The sequence below is a fragment of the Aedes aegypti genome, chromosome 3, assembly GCF_002204515.2.
Source record: "Aedes aegypti strain LVP_AGWG chromosome 3, AaegL5.0 Primary Assembly, whole genome shotgun sequence".
Classification (NCBI taxonomy): domain Eukaryota; kingdom Metazoa; phylum Arthropoda; class Insecta; order Diptera; family Culicidae; genus Aedes; species Aedes aegypti.
In genome coordinates this window covers 261,618,696-261,636,730 of record NC_035109.1, presented here as the reverse complement: position 1 = coordinate 261,636,730, position 18,035 = coordinate 261,618,696, and the positions used below count along the sequence as shown (strand labels likewise).

The 18,035-nt window shown below is 33.7% G+C and overlaps 1 protein-coding gene across 4 annotated transcripts in view; it reads left to right on the top strand.

Moving 5' to 3' along the window:
* LOC5571113 overlaps nt 1-12,833 on the top strand; it is a 57,222-nt gene extending 44,389 nt beyond the window's left edge. For all 4 annotated transcript variants that reach the window (XM_021855255.1, XM_001659505.2, XM_001659504.2 and 1 more), the window contains 5 exons: nt 58-505; nt 570-603; nt 875-1,115; nt 12,016-12,099; nt 12,166-12,833. In XM_021855255.1, the coding sequence (XP_021710947.1) occupies nt 58-505; nt 570-603; nt 875-1,115; nt 12,016-12,099; nt 12,166-12,765 (1,407 nt within the window). In that variant the 3' untranslated portion in view covers nt 12,766-12,833. The remainder of the gene's footprint in view (nt 1-57; nt 506-569; nt 604-874; nt 1,116-12,015; nt 12,100-12,165) is intronic.
* Nucleotides 12,834-18,035: the final 5,202 nt, after the last annotated feature.

Genomic DNA, 18,035 nt, shown 5'->3' with positions numbered 1-18,035 from the left:
ACCTGAGAATTGACCACAAAAACAAATCAATAAATGGAACATCCCTTACACTTCCAGCTCAACCTGTTTCACCAGGGAAAGTTCCGCAAAATGTTCGAGATGGACGTTTACGACTGGGACCGACGGCGGCGCTATCCATCGAAGGTTTTCTTCTTCGAGAAGTGCATCATCTACACGGAGAAAATCAAGGAATACCTCGAATATCGTGGCCATTTCGTCGACTCCGAGGTCGGGCTGTACAACGATGGCAAGACGAAGCTGTGCGTATTTGCCTTAAAGCGGGGCATCCAGGAGATCGAAATTTCCAACAGCGATATGAGTACCGTGCAGAAAATGGCGAGTTACATCGAAGACACGATGAAGCGATTTGCCATGCAGGAGCGTCAGCGAATTAACAATATTAGCAGTAAGAATCAATGGACCGAACAGCGAGTGCCTAGTGTGATGACCATCAACCGAGGAAGTACGGCCAGTGGCAAAAGTATCATCAGCAATAACAGCAGTCGTAAGTTTTTTTATGCGGGCTCTTGACTAGCCTGAGAGGTTTTATTAACGATTTAACTTTGCAGGTGACAGTTTTGAATCGGGCTCACAAACTATATGGTATGTTGATCTGTGAATGCAACGCTCAAGTTGGACTTATGTTTAAGGCCTTGACTGTGTATATATTACGTATTAGATAGTTTAGCTGAAACCAAAAATATATGTGCTTGTTGAGAGAACTCATTATTGTGTCGTCACTTACTTCACATTACCATTTTGTCGATCACATGTTCCGTTCAGCATTGGTAAGCTAATGATAAAATCGCTTGGTGATGGAGTTTTGATCTTTTTTGATAGAAATACACACAAACAACATAACCTTCCTTTTCAGGGATCCGGAGAAACCTGTTCAAAGTTTGGTTACGGCACAGAAACATTTTTGCCAGATTTTGGCAATCAACAGAAAGTACTATTTCGGTGAGCTGCCGGAAGAATTGTCACAGCAAATTCATCGTTTCATTCCGACCTACGATCGCTTGGTAGAGATCCACACAAAGAGGATATATGAAGATTTCTCTCAAGACAACGTAGGACTTGATGAAATATGCGAGTTGTTCATTCAATACTTCAAGGTAAAATGGGTTTAATACAATGCACAGTGGTTTTTTGTCGATTTGGTTTATTTTTGGCGATATTGTTTTATTCGGAGAAAATTCCTGGTGATGCGGTTTATGTCCATCTTTGGATACAAAAAGTGATGTAATCGATTCACCTAGCAGTGAGGTGGTGTCTTTGACAACTCGGTGAAGCTCGTCAGATAAAAACGACGAGTGTCGAGTGAAAAAGTCGAGTTTTGGAACGAGTTGCATATATTTTTTTAACACTTGTCCGCCTAAGATATTCGTCACTTACACGGACGACGAAGCCTCAAAATCAGTTGGAACGCTAAATTCAACCCACTATATTTCGGCTGTCCTAAGTCCGATTTGTAAAATTTTGGCACCTACAGAAATGTATGGGCTTCTAGATTCATGTCAGATTTTTTAAATATTTTTGGGAACTACTGTTTGATTTGTAGTACTTAAAACACCGGTGCAAGTCCTAAAAAAATTTCTAACCGCCAGTAATTTGTAGATAACTTAGAATTTATCGCGATAACCTATAGATTTTTTTAATGTATGATGATCGTATTATTGTAACCAAATAATTGGCATTGAATTTTTGATTGTTAGCTGTTCAAAGAACTACAATATATTCACAAAACTACGTAGAATACAGAAAAAATGCATTTTCAACTATAACTTGAAATTTATCGCGATGACCCAAACATTTTATGATCTTAAGATAGACTCATATTTAAGACCATCAAATTTGCAGAACAGTGATAATGAATTTCTGTTGGAAAAACTACAATATTTTCACAAAATAGTGAAAAAATCAGGAAAATACTGGTTTTCTACAGTAATTTCATATTTATCGCAATGACTCATCAGTTTTATAATTTCAAATTCTTCGTATGTTCATGAGAAACAAATTTCCTGAACATCGTTGATCGCTGTTTGTTTAAAGAACTACAATATATTCACAAAACTGCGTAGAATACAGAAAAATACATTTTCAATTATAACTTGAAATTTATCGCGATGACCCAAACATTTTATGATCTTAAAATAGACTCATATTTAAGGCCATCAAATTTTCAGAACACTGATAAAAAATTTCTGTTGGAAAAACTACAATATTTTCACAAAACAGTGAAAAATACAGAAAAATACAGGTTTTCTACAGTAATTTCATATTTATCGCAATGACTCATCAGTATTATAATTTTAAACTTTGAATGTTCATGAGAATCAAATTTGCGTTGATAGCTGCTTGTTCAAAGAACTACAATATATTCACAAAATCTTGTATAATACAGAAAATTCTTGAATTTCTTCTGCAATTTATTGATTGTCTCTAGATCAATTAAAAGATTTGAAGTATTTTAAGTTATAAAAATAAATATATTTACAGAACATTTTTGATGTTTTTTAAAGAACTACAACAGTTTCACAAAACTATGACTAATTCAGGGAAATTACGATCCTTACAACAGTTTGAAATTTATTGCAATGATACATGGATTTTGTGTCTTTTTAAAATTTTGTCATAATGCGTCATCGCAATGAATATCAAACTACACTAGATATGAGAAAATTTATAAATTGTAAAATTCATGGGTAATAGCAATTCAAACTATTTTTTTCTGCCATATGCTACGCAGCTTATTATATATGTTGTGATTCGTTAAATGTACAAATTAAAATGAAAAATGTTTGGTAATACAAATTCGAACTTCATTGTTGGATAAGTTTCAAGTTATGTACAAACAAACGCTATTTTTTTTTAGACTAGCTCCAGTGTTTGTAGTACTACAAATCAAACCATAGATTCCAAGCACATTTCTATAACCGCACATGAATCTACAAATAAGGACAAACTAGGGCTGAAGCGATCCACTTTTTTTTAACACCGTCATCCATGTGAGTAACATATCGTTAATTGCGTTATTATTAGTAAATTGAAAAATGATGTCATTGCAACAATAATGGATTAGCTACAACTTGTAGTTGTAAGTCTCAAATATGAGAATAGTTTAAAACCACAAAATCTATGGGTCGTTGCGGTAAATATGAAGTAAGATTGTTGAAGGTATTTTTTCTGTATTATTTACATTTTTTGAGAATGGTTTAATGCTTTGGAGAAACTATAAAATTTGCTCAGTTAAATTATGGTTTATGATATGAAAAAATATAATAAAATCATGAAAATGATAACTCTTTGTCACAATTATTATACTGCAACGGAAATCTGATATGTTTCTATTACAATAAATAATAATAATTAGATATGAATTGTGCAAATATTATCAATAAATAGAAATTGTTATACAGGTCGGACTCGATTATCCGCAGTATCGATTTTTTTTTCACTCCGGATAATCAAATCCTCCGAATAATCGAATCACTAAGAAAAAAATTGAAATCTTCGATTAAGGAACTAAAGTATTATCTTTTTTTGTTGTTTTATTTATATAATGCGGTGGCGTAGCTAGAAATTAGTTCTATGAGCAGTAGGAGTCTCTACAAGAAAATAAAAATTTTGACCAGCATACACAAAAACCCACTTTTTCAAACCCCCCTTTTCTTAAATACGTTCAAAACTACAAAACCATTCATATTGTATATTGCAATACCCAATTATCTCAGATTTATGTATAAAAATCGAAAAACAAGAACATCAAAAAACAAATTCCGGAAAATCGAACCCCGGATAATCGAGTCCGACCTGTATTACGAATTTTGTAAACTGCTTGTCGTGCTTCGAAACAGAATTTATAACTGCTCTATTTTTTATATATATATTACGTTGAGAAAATTTCAAATCGGAAACACAACTACTATGAAAACGCAACCATAGTCAGAGACTGTTCTATATTATTTGTGATTTTGTGAAACTATTGTAGTTCTTAGAGCAAATAGCCATTATAATTGTTGAGAAAGTTTGTTTTTTTTTTCAAAACTTAATAACGGTTTTGAAAAATAAAATCAATTAGTCATCTTGATAAATATGAAACAAGAGCAGAAATTGTATATTCTTGTATTACATGATATTTTGTGAAAATATTGAAGTTTTCTAACGAAACTTCATCGGTTAATTTACACAAGCTTGCCAACTCTAAATGATAACATTTTATTTAACATTTTCAAATAATAAAATCCATGGAACATTGTGGTCAATTGCAGGCTGTTATTACGATCTAACTTTTCTGGTTTTTTCCACAGTTTTGTGTAGATGTTTTAGTTCTTTAAAAATTTCCAAAAATGTTCTGTAGATATATTTATTTCTATATATGAGTATGCTCCAAACCCTTAAAATTATATGGTCTGGAGGCAATCAGTGATTTGCAGTTGGCTGACAAAACGTCGAAAGGTGGGAATTGGAAAAGAACGAAATGATCTTGGAAGAATTATTCTCTTCCGAAAGAATAAATAATTCGATATTTTTTTCTTTTCGATGGAATAACACCTTTCGACGTATTGTCATTCAACGTTTGTTGTGTTTTGATACGTTCTGTCAATTAATATGTGAATCTGAAAAATTTGAAACTGTGTAGATTATAAGCCAATGCGGCAATTTCAAAATTACAGGAGAAATTTTAAATGTTTCTGTATTATACATGATTTTCGAGCACACTTATTTTTCTTGAAAATTTACAACAATTTAGAAAATTATACAGATGATAAAATGTTCAAACTTCGGTAGCAACAGAATATTTTTGTATTATACGGTAATTTGTGAAAATATTGTAGTTCTTTCAATAAAATTTCATCGATCATGTTGTGCAAACTTGACAACCCTAAATATGAGAATATTTCAAAATCACAAAACCCATGGATCATTGCAAAAAAAAAAAATCAAACTGTTGCTAGGACCGTATTTCTCCTGTATAATTCACAGTTTTGTGAAACTGTTGTAGTTCTTTGAAAAACATAAAAAAATGTTTTAAAATATGTTTATTTTTATATCTAACAATAACTTTAAATTGATAAGGTCTAGAGACAATCAATAAATTGCAGAAGAAATTCAGAATTTTCTGTATTATACAAGATTTTGTGAAAGTATTGTAGTTCTTTGAACAAACAGCGATCAACGATGTTCAGGAAATTTGTTTCTCATAAACATATAAAGAAGAGTTTGAAATTATAAAACTGATGAGTCATTGCGATAAATATGAAATTACTGTAGAAAATCTGTATTTTCCTGAATTTTTCACTATATTGTGAAAATATTGTAGTTTTTCCAACAGAAATTCTTTATCAGTGTTCTGAAAATTTGATGGTTTTAAATATGAGTCTATTTTAAGATCATAAAATGTTTGGGTCATCGCGATAAATTTCAAGTTATAATTGAAAATGCATTTTTTCTGTATTCTACGCAGTTTTGTGAATATATTGTAGTTCTTTGAACAAACAGCGATCAATGATGTTCAGGAAATTTGTTTCTCAGTTTTATAATTTTAAACTCTTTGTATGTGAGTTTAAAATTATAAAACTGATGAGTTATTGCGATAAATATGAAATTACTGTACAAAACCTGTATTTTCCTGAATTTTTCACTATTTTGTGAAAATATTGTAGTTTTTCCAACAGAAATTCATTATCAGTGTTCTGCAAATTTGATGGCTTTAAATATGAGTCTATTTTAAGATCATAAAATGTTTGGGTCATCGCGATAAATTTAAAGTTATTATTGAAAATGTATTTTTTCTGTATTCTACGCAGTTTTGTGAATATATTGTAGTTCTTTAAACAAACAGCGATCAACGATGTTCAGGAAATTTGTTACTCATGAACATACAAAGAGTTTAAAATTATAAAACTGATGAATTATTGCGATAAATATGAAAATACTGTAGAAAACCTGTATTTTCCTGAATTTTTCACTGTTTTGTGAAAATATTGTAGTTTTTCCAACAGAAATTCATTATCAGTGTTCTGCAAATTTGATGGCCTTAAATATGAGTCTATTTTAAGATCATAAAATGTTTGGGTCATCGTGATAAATTTAAAGTTATAATTGAAAATGTATTTTTTCTGTATTCTACGTAGTTTTGTGAATATATTGTTGTTCTTTGAACAAACAGCGATCAACAATGTTCAGGAAATTTGTTAATCATGAACATACGAAGAATTTAAAATTATAAAACTGATGAGTCATTGCGATAAATATGAAAATACTGTAGAAAACCTGTATTTTCCTGAATTTTTCACTATTTTGTGAAAATATTGTAGTTTTTCCAACAGAAATTCATTATCAGTGTTCTGAAAATTTGATGGCTTTAAATATGAGTCTATTTTAAGATCATAAAATGTTTTGGTCATCGCGATAAATTTCAAGTTATAATTGAAAATGTATTTTTTCTGTATTCTACGCAGTTTTGTGAATATATTGTAGTTCTTTGAACAAACAGCGATCAACGATGTTCAGAAAATTTGTTTCTCATGAACATACGAAGAATCTAAAATTATAAAACTGATGAGTCATTGCGATAAATATGAAAATACTGTAGAAAACCTGTATTTTCCTGTATTTTTCAATATTTTGTGAAAATATTGTAGTTTTTCCAACAGAAATTCATTATCAGTGTTCTGCAAATTTGATGGCTTTAAATATGAGTCTATTTTAAGATCATAAAATGTTTGGGTCATCGCGATAAATTTAAAGTTATTATTGAAAATGTATTTTTTCTGTATTCTACGCAGTTTTGTGAATATATTGTAGTTCTTTAAACAAACAGCGATCAACGATGTTCAGGAAATTTGTTTCTCATGAACATACAAAGAGTTTAAAATTATAAAACTGATGAATTATTGCGATAAATATGAAAATACTGTAGAAAACCTGTATTTTCCTGAATTTTTCACTGTTTTGTGAAAATATTGTAGTTTTTCCAACAGAAATTCATTATCAGTGTTCTGCAAATTTGATGGCCTTAAATATGAGTCTATTTTAAGATCATAAAATGTTTGGGTCATCGTGATAAATTTAAAGTTATAATTGAAAATGTATTTTTTCTGTATTCTACGCAGTTTTGTGAATATATTGTAGTTCTTTGAACAAACAGCGATCAACGATGTTCAGGAAATTTGTTTCTCATGAACATACGAAGAATTTAAAATTATAAAACTGATGAGTCATTGCGTAAATATGAAATTACTGTAGGAAACCTGTATTTTCCTGTATTTTTCACTATTTTGTGAAAATATTGTAGTTTTTCCAACAGAAATTTATTATCAGTGTTCTGCAAATTTGATGGCCTTAAATATGAGTATATTTTAAGATCATAAAATGTTTGGGTCATCGCGATAAATTTCAAGTTATATTGGAAATTATTTTTTTCTGTATTCTACGTAGTTTTGTGAATATATTGTAGTTCTTTGAGCGGCTAACAATCAAAAATTCAATGCCAATTGTTTGGTTACAATAATACGATCATCATACATTAAAAAAATCTATAGGTTATCGCGATAAATTCTAAGTTATCTACAAATTACTGGCGGTTAGAAATTTTTTTAGGACTTGCTCCGGTGTTTTAAGTACTACAAATCAAACAGTAGTTCCCAAAAATATTTAAAAAATCTGACATGAATCTAGAAGCCCATACATTTCTGTAGGTGCCAAAATTTTACATATCGGTCTTAGGACAGCCGAGATATAGTGGGTTGAATTTAGCGTTCCAACTGATTTTGAGGCTTCGTCCTCGGTGTGTTAATTACGAAATTTTTTGTCTTAGTTGGATCACTTCTAGTGGCATCGATTCTATTTTCACTCAGAATCTCTCACTTGAGATAGATTCGGATTGTCCAATGGATGTAGAATCAGAGGTTAGCCGATGAAGTTTTTGAAAATTCCAGAGCAATTTGATGGATGCATTCAGATATAAATTCGCTAACTCCCAAACAGAACTGAAAAGTACTACCATTCAGCATAATTATGAACTAGTCCTAAAATGAAGCTTTTTTTCAGTATTGTGTCTGTTGGTGACAAAAGTAGGCATATATGTTCTTCATTCTTTTGATAAAAAAGGAAATAGATATGCAACGGAATTTAAAAAAAATGAATTAGTGTTACATAAATGAAGCCCGCAAAATTCAGTATGTATGAAATTTCTTGAATTCCGGTTACCCTAGAACTACTTGAAGTCCAGGTCATCATATCTACAACCATAACGAATGTCCTTTCAGAATCTTGCAAACAAGATCATATTGTAAAAGTTTACCATGTTTTGAGTTAAAGGACTATTTAAGATTATCCAAAACCTCATGTGAGTACAGGTGTTCATATCTACATTCGTAATCAGTGATCTCTATCAAGATTCGAGTTCAACGATTGTTTAAACTAATGCAAGAACTATTTGTATACACATCATCAGATCTACAAGCGCTACGAGTAACCTTGCAGAACCTTGCAATTAAAAATAATATCCACACAGGTTCATATAGTTGTACTTAAGTTAATCAACTTGAAATTTGAAACTATTGAAGGTTATGAAGGTTCTTGAGCAATATTTATACACAAATAGGCTCATGAACACATGTTCCATCTTATTTTGAGTTCAACGACCAATGGTCGGAAAATAATAAAGTTTGGCCAAAACTAGTTTTATCACCTTAATCGATGAAATATGTAATCTGAATATGTTATTTGGCGTTTTTATTGTATCAGAAGGGGTTATACACAATTTACGTAACTTTAAAAAGATGTTTTTTATTAAAAATGTTATCAAACTGGACTGAAAGCACAAATTTTGTTTGTATTTGACCAAGTTTGATCAAAATGTGTATGAACAGTGGTTAAATATATTTTAAATGAACTTTGTATGAAAAATACCGTCAAAATATATGTAAAATATTGTATTTTTCAAATAGCTCTAACTTGCAAATCAGCAAATTATTGCAAAAAATTTAAACGTTTTTGGTAAGATCTAAGGATGCTTTTTGATGTGCAATATTCGAAATGGCGGCGACATGACGCGACAAGAGTTGTTTTGCATGTTCAAAATCATCAACATTACTAAAGTGTAATATTTAATAGTATTAAAACTTCAACTGAATATTTTTTTACATCCTCATGCTTGATAAAAGTGTTGAACCATAAGCTTTCAGATAGTGCGTAGCTTTGGGGAAATATTGCATTTCAAAATTATATATTTTGTAATTAATTTTATTGTTATACAGTTAACTCTCCCTTACTCGATATTCCGTATCTCGATATCGAGTTAGAGAACCATAGTAAAAGTTGGTTTTCATGGCTAACTTGATGGTCCCTTGGATCGCAGTTGCACTGGTTTTGTATTCTGTAACTCGATACCTCCCTAACTCGATGGTCCCTTCAATATCGAGTAAGGGAGAGATGACTGTATTATTCAATATTTCGACTTCAACCGATTTGCCGTTATAAAAGTCATAGAAATTAAAATTTTAGTTCAATATCAATTATGGATCATAATAATATAATACATGAGGTACATTTCAAAATGATAAAAAAACATAAAAATCTCAAAAAAGTTTTTGGTAGTTTTGGCCACCCCTTTATATGGAGCCCGACCATTGTGAACCGGTTAAGATTATACAAGAACTTCTTTGAGTACAGGCCTTCTGGTATACAAGCCTTAACTCACTTTTTTTTCCAAAGTTTAATCACCAAATGGCTTGATCATTATGAGCTTTTATTGACTTTTATCGGTGAAAGCGATACTACTCAAAGTGGAAGGGAGCAAGGAAAGTAATGAAAGAATATGATGGATAGAATCGCAAGCGAGCGACGAGAGAAATGAATAGAAGTTGAAAACTAACAGACGGCCATATATGAACAACACAATCGAAACGACAAATCGTTGCCTAACGTCCTGGTCTTGATCGGCTAGATATTGTAGCGTTGGTCACTACTAACACTAGACAGGCGACTTCCATATGAATCCCCGAAAATATGCCACCGATCGATAGAACTGTAACATCCGCCGAACAATATAGTTAACAGGTCGAGGCGACAAATTTTTGCCTTAGGACTTTAGCACTTACTAGTCCAATTGAAAATCAAGTTACTCAGGACTTCGAAAATATTCTCAATCAAGAGAACGTTTTCGAAAATGCCTGGGAGACTGATTTGGAAGAAGTGAGAACTATTATTAAAAAATTCAAAAATATGAAAGCTCCTGGCGATGATGGAATTTTCTACATCCTCATCAAGAAACTTCCAGAAAGTAGCTTATTATTTTTAGTTGATATATTTAACAAATGTTTTCAATTAGCATATTTTCCTGACAAATGGAAAAATGCTAAGGTTGTTCCAATTTTAAAACCAGTCAAAAATCCCGCAGCAGCTTCTAGCTATCATCCAATCAGTTTGCTATCCTCCATCAGTAAACTTTTTGAAAAGGTTATTTTGAACAGAATGATGACCCACATCAACGAAAATTCAATTTTTGCCAATGAACAGTTCGGATTCAGCCATGGTCTTGAAAATTTGAGGTGTGGCTTTGTTCTATAATCATCTTAAGCTTTTACGCTTGCCTCGTTTGCGAACAACTCAGCAATCAACTCCTGGTACACCGAGCTCTCGATCACCGAATCGTTCTTCAGCTCGAAGAGCATTTTTCCTCTCTGAGTACGCCTCGTTCTGACCACGTTCTCTCCGAGGTCTTTCAGCTTCGGATCATCTCTGACCTTACAAAGAATCGCTGCGTTACCTGGTTTGGTCGTTTGCCTTAGCAAGAATGGCGTTCCGCTTCAACCACTTACGGACGTACCCTCCTTTTTTTCACTTGTAACGTTCCGTTCTGATCCTTAAGCTGACGGCTTAAGAGCCACCTTCTTTAACCCGTCTACAGGCGGCTTCATTTTTTCCCGTAAATAAATATTCAAATCGCGATAACTTTTTTGTCTCTCAATATTTTTGCACCATTTTTTCACAAGCTCTCAAAAAATAATACTAGTTTTAGAATATGTGTCGATATTGATAATTGATCATCTGGATCCAAATATATTCCAAAATTCCTTGGGGGACCGACGCGTAGCCATAACCCACGTAAATATCTCAGGCTACAGAATTTTTATCGTATTCGTATATTCACTCCTCAGAATGATGCATTAATGCGGGTATGTTGTGAAAAAATGAAGCAATTTGCTGCAGCCGTCTTTGAGTAATGAACATTTATGTTTTTGGTACCACGCATTATCTGGCATGGTTTAGTACACATTTATTTTTTTGATAAATTTACCAAAAACAAAATGGCCGCCAAATACATTTTATATGGATAATTTCGGTCCCCCAAGGAACATCGGAATATCTTCAAAACTAGATCACCAATGATTAATATCGACTGTAGAGATGAATGCCCCTTTTGGGTAAGGTCTCTCTAAACAAAAAAAAATATCGACACAGATTCTTAAACTAGAAGACCTCAACTTGTGAAAAAATGGTGCAAAAATATTAAGAAACAAACAAGTTATCACGATTTAAATATTTTTTGGCGGTGAAAATGATGCTGCCGGTAGAGGGGATAAAGAAGGACCGTTAGCTCTGCTCAATTCCCCGGATGAGACCTAGGGACAGGTCAATGTTCGAAAAGAACCGTAGAACCGACACTCGCATACGTCTGTAGTCAATCAAATTGTACTTACCGACATGAAATTTCTACTAAATAAATCTACTTGAACTAATTAATCTCGATAGACAGCTAAACTAGGGATATGAATCACTTTAAATAAGTATAAACCAATCTAAAATTCAGTTTAAACATGTTTTTCATACAAAAACAGTGATTTACATATATAACAGTGGGACGATTTTAGTATGTATTAGTCGGAAGGGTGTGATAGTCGGAGAATGTTTGGTTTGAAAGCTATATAAAACGTGTACTAAATAGACGAAAAAAGCACTGTGCACTGGTCAAAGACAAAGGTAACTATATTTCTACATCCACAGGAGGAATTGTTTGAGCCCTACAACAAGTACTTGAAACTCTTCAAGAAGGCAGCTGGAGTCATGAAAAATATTCATAAAGCCTCGGTAAGATACCTAAATGTTGAATTATCTGTTCAGATTTTTATTGTCATTGATTTTCCACATTGACAGCGCACTTCTCTGAGCAGCACAATGGTGGCCCAGACGACGGACGATTTCACTTTCTTGGTTATTGAAATTTGGAACAAGTATATTAATTTCATACAATCCCAAATTGTTCGTTTGTCGGAGGAAATGGGCGGAACCACCAACGACGAGGAGAAGGAATTGTTCCGTAAGTTGGCTTTTGTTGAGGTGCAGATCAATTCGTTCCGCAAGTCGCTGCTGCAGAACTACAAACTCTTCAACATGGATGAAACCGTTGCTGCGTCCAGCTACGGCTCGGTACTCTACTCCGACAGGGTTCGCTATGGTAATGAAACGCTCAGCTCACATCGAGTGTTCATATGTGAAAAATCGGTGATCTGTGTTCGGATTCAAATGGTGAAGGACTGCAATCGCAATACGGAAAAGTACATTCAGATGGTTTTCAAAGACAAGTTTGCACGAGGCGTGAACGTAGTCAAGCAAAGCAAAAAATCTGACATTAGACTTAATTTCGAAGTCGGTGGATATAAACATGCAATTGATTTTGGCAACAAGGCCAACAGAGACAAATTCTACGGTAATTACTGTATGTTCTACGGGAAATGGTTTAGTGCACGATGGTAAAGAGCTGAGAGTAAAGAGTAGGTAGTGAAGGTCGAATAAAAATCATGCTGATGAAATGAAAAAGTAAATGTCTTTTTTTTAGTTCTGAAAGAAAAATCAATGCTTTTTGTCATTCTCTTCAAAATTTGTTTGTTGCAGAGAAGGCTCTTCAGATGTTGCCAAAAACTGCCCGACGTACGGTCTCTAAAGTCTAAAGTCTCTGAAGCGAAGCTTTGCCGAGATGTTGTAAAGTGCTGCTCCATCTGCTGGTCTTCGTAACATCTATTCTTCTCTGCTTCTTGATGATCACTTTGAGGTTGGTGAAGGAGTACCATCCATTTTCATGGGTTCAACGAAGAAGCGCGTGAGGCTACAGGATTCAAACTCCACGAGGATAGAGATTTGGAATGTATAACATTTTTAATGACTCGCTGATCCAAGCCATTCAGCCAGAAAATCCGCATTCGGAGCACCGGGACAACCTCAAGATGTTTTACGCTAGCTGCCAGCTCCGTAGATAATATCGTTAACTTCTCCAATGTTTCTGACTTTATTTTTAACTTTCAAATAGGGCCCTAGTTGTGTGTTGGGGGATGGTGGTTCTGGGGTTGAGCAAATTTACCTCCAAAATTCCCTACGTTGTGTAGTGCCGAGTTGTGTGCTCCGTGAGGTGTTGAATCCACTTTCTTTTCCGTTCCGAAGTTCAATTCCTTCCAAGCTCCTGAATCCTTTCCTTTGCACTTTAAATCTCCTTCCAATCCTTGTAGACAAACCTTTTCCTTTCCTTCCGCAAGCAAACTTGACTTTGAATAATTTGTAATGAAAACTCTTCGCTTTATTCCCGCACAAAATAAACAACAAATTTATTGAGAGATTCCAAAGCACGCGCGCCTATGGTTGGCCTTCTTTATTGTTTGGCTATCGGTTAAATACTGACTATGTAGTCGATCTGGAGGTTCTTACTGACTGATCGTGGTACTTTGTGTTGCATGTGTTGTGTTAACAATCGGGTATATAGGTAATGTTTGTGTGTTTTATAACTGTTATAATATTTTAGGGTGGCAAATTTAAGTTTAGGTTTGCATGTGACGGATTTCAACTCGACACGCGATTGGCAGCACGCCTTCAGAATTCAATGAAACTTTCTGGATGTCAAAAGTATGTGAAACTTACTCAAAAGTATGTGAACAAAAGTATGTGAAACTACTTTTGCATATTTTGTTTTTTTTTTTCAAAATCGATCTAGACTAACATTTGGTAAGGGTCAAAGTTTTTTTACTTTTTTATGGTTGGAAAGATATCACAATAATATTTCATTTCTTATTTGATCAAAGCCAATCTTAACAGTTGTCTGGAAATACTATGTTTATGAAAAAAGTCGTGGTTTGTTATTATCATGAATTATTATTTTTACTTTTGCTTTTTATCCTAAAACGTAGTATCTGCTCATGAATATTTACATTATTTTTGGGCTTCACTGAATAGATTGAATATTTTTGGTTCATCCTCTGAATTGGTATACCGTTTGGTTGCAATTTGTGTATCACTAATAGGCATAAACAATGATATTTTTAATTGTGCTACTTTTCCCCGAATGTCGTGTTCCCGAATATCGGCTCCCCGAACGCCAGTTCCTCGAATGACCCATTTTCCCGAATGACCTCGAACCCCGAAAAGTGTAGCAGTTCAAATAGGTGCTATACTAGTTTTCAGTGGCTGGATGGTGAATTAGAAACAACGATAAGCAATCAAAAGAAGGAGTCAGGCTCCATCCCATTACCCCGAACGCCATTACCCCAAACGCCACTACCCCGAACGCCACTACCCCGAATGGGTCACTACCCCGAAAGCCATTACCCCGAAGGCCACTACCCCGAATGAGCCATTACCCCGAATAATATGAGATACAGTACAGTATCTTGTTTTGCATGCAAAAATGCGTCTCTAATGAAGGCTGGTAATTAATGGCACGCAAAATTCGTCGGTAAAATGTTCATCATATATTATCCCTTCTTTTATATGTCAGCTATTCTTTCGAAATATCTTGATGGCAACTATATTCTTCTCATTCTTTCTGAGACAGTGCCTGTTTATCAGCTCAGTGGGCACCTTCGCAATTCAAGGGTTCATTCACAAATTTCATTTCGCCAACAATTGCCATTTTTAACACCTACCCACTCCCTCGTACTTTTTTTTTTGTATGGAAATTCTACATATTGGGAATGGGCTGTAACATTTTGAGGACAACCACCCACAAACTTTTTTGCTCCCTTCAGCGTTACGAAATTTGTGAATGGGCTTTAATAAAATAAGCCTTTTATTGACTGAAAGGAATTCGAGACTTTACTACATCCTATTTTTGTACATATTATAGCTATCCTTCTCATAACAACGTGGCTGTGTGAATCTTCCCAAAATTAGAGGACAAAACTTAGTGTGTAAAAATTATTTGCTGAACAACTAGCTGCTTTTTTATTTTCTAATATTTGAAAAATACATTTTTGAGCCAAACTCGTGAAATACTCAAAAGGAATCGTACTATTATCTCCCCACTCTCTAACTAGAATATGTCTCAAAATGTTATCCATTCGGGGTAATGGCGTTCGGGGTAGTGACCCATTCGGGGTAGTGGCGTTCGGGGTAATGACCCATTCGGGGTAATGGCTTTCGGGGTAGTGGCGTTCGGGGTAGTGGCATTCGGGGTAGTGGCGTTCGGGGTAGTGTCATAGAATCATTTAGTCATTCTCGACTATTCACATGTGGCCAAAAATGCTGAGGATGGTAAAACTCGTAAGAACCGCCAATCAAATAAAGAAGAGTGCATATCAGATGACCAGTAAGTTCACCTCCCCAGAAATATATAAAGCTATGACAAATATGAGTGCCAAACACTTTTCGGGGAAGTGGGCTATTCGGGAAAACGGGATATTCGGGGAACTGGCATTCGGGGAAACGACATTCGGGGAAAAGTAGCACAACCATATTTTTGGGTACCAGGGACAGTTTTAACCTTAACAAACAATTCCACCAATTCCTCTGACATTTTAACAGCGTCACAGGGGCCTTTGTCAATGGGTTGTGGCAAAAAAGTTCCTCTCTGCTTCCAATCCATGCATTCTCTTGAAATTACACCGTGTCCAGTATATTCTCATACAAATTCAAGATAACATTACTTTGCGCTTGTTTAACTGACATCATTGGTGATAATATTTTTTGAAAGTGGTTATAATACTGATTCACTACAGGAAATATTTTGGAAATATTTCAATTATAAACTTATTTTATCAACTTAAGAATTTACGAAAAATATTTCCAGCGGCACGCTCATAGGCAGAGCCCAATTTCAATCTGCAGTTATCGCACATATATTTATCTAATTTTATCAATAATTATCTATTCAAAACGCAATTTGATTAACTTAAAGTTTCTGAAACTTTTTTGTGAATGCTCTGATTTTCACTTTGTTACCCAGACCAATATGAACAAAAATTCATTTTAAGTGCAAAACACGACTTCAATGGACATTTCATCACTTATCATAGCAATTATTTTTTCTTATTCATAAAACAAGCTATTTTACGTGAGTATAATACTACCAGACTACAATGAAATACTACAACATTGGATTATCCTACATTCAGTAAAGTTATACCAAAGAAAAGAAAAAGTGTATGAGAATATATTGGACACGGTGTGCATAAGCTGGGAATTTTTTTTATAATGAGCTGCAGCTCCATCTGACATAAAAAAAACTTTTGAAAAATTTGTTTTTTTGTATGACAAAATTTATCAACTTTGAAATAAAAAGCTAAACTGCTACTGTGTCATGGCTCAACACTTCTGATATTATAATAAAACTAACGTTTTCAAATTTATTATCTATTTTATGGTAAATCCCGAATGGGTGTATCGTTGCTTGGCACTGTGTTTTATTTTCACGATATCATGTGCTTTTTGATTTTAGCGATGTAGTTTATTTGGATAAATTTCTTGGTATATTAAAGCGCAACTTTTGACGCAAAAAGTTTTGTGATCAATCCACCTAGCAGTGAGAAAGAAAAACTACTTTTTCAAAACATTTAGTTAGAGATATGCTGTCTTCGGCAAAGTTGTAGAATTGACAATTTGAAACAACTTTGTCGAAGACACAATTTTTCTATGTCTTATACTTTTTTGAGATATATGCCGTTGTATGTGAATGACCGGATGGGACGGATGGCATAGATGAACAGGTCGGGACTGCTTCTGAAATATAAAATAATGTCGAATTAATATATTGATATGGTTCTATGTAAACAATCTTTGTCGTTTAATGTGCTGCAAAGTTAATTTTTCTTACCTAGCATTTGATTGGAGGCCTGACCGCTTGTTGGTGGTTGAGGATTTTGATTCACTTCGTCTCCACCCGAACGTCGTGTTTCCTTAGGCGGACTTCTGTGGAGCCTGATCACTAAGCGTCATGACTCACAAATATGCATCTTTTCATCAAGCTGATGACTATATCCCATAACACGTATGTTTTCGATCATTGTTGGTGACAAGTTTCGTAACTGGATTGTTTATACCGGTGCAACATCTCGAAATTTTAATGCGCGATAAATCTTGTTTATCCATCCTTAACTTCTTTTCACAAATTACTTAGATGAAATGAAAAGAGTTTTATTGACATCAAGTTTAAATAGTTATCTGCAAAGGTAGAACGACAATTGTAAGTTAAATACCTTTCTTTCTATACACTGACACGGTGGTTGTTAAGTAACTCAGGTCGTTTACGAACATTTTAGGTAGGTAAAAATACAAACATATTCATTTTTTCTTATTCATCTGGCGTGTACTCAGGTACGTTTAGTAAGTTGTTTTTTACAAAACTTTTTCTAGAAGAGAATTTGATGGGGTATGGATAAGGTTGTTACTTTTTAATGTTTGCAATACTGTTGTGATATCTATCAAACCATAAAAATCCGTCGGATTGTTAGACAAAATTGATTTTCTCATAGGCAGAGGCGAAGTCCATTGATTACCTTCATTAAAAAAAACATAATCACTGTATAATTCCGTTTTTTAACTATTCTCAATGAAAAATACAATCTATTTTCTGATTCAAACTCATTTATCACTTAAAAACACGATCATATTTGACGGTTTAGCACAAAATCTTTGAAAAAAATTGTGTGACAAAAACTTTTTTCTCTTAAATATGCCGAATTTGCAATGTATGGACGACTTTTAGTAAACTTAATTGCGAAACTTTTTGCCTAAGAACGATCGAAATCTAAAATGGCCTTTTTTTA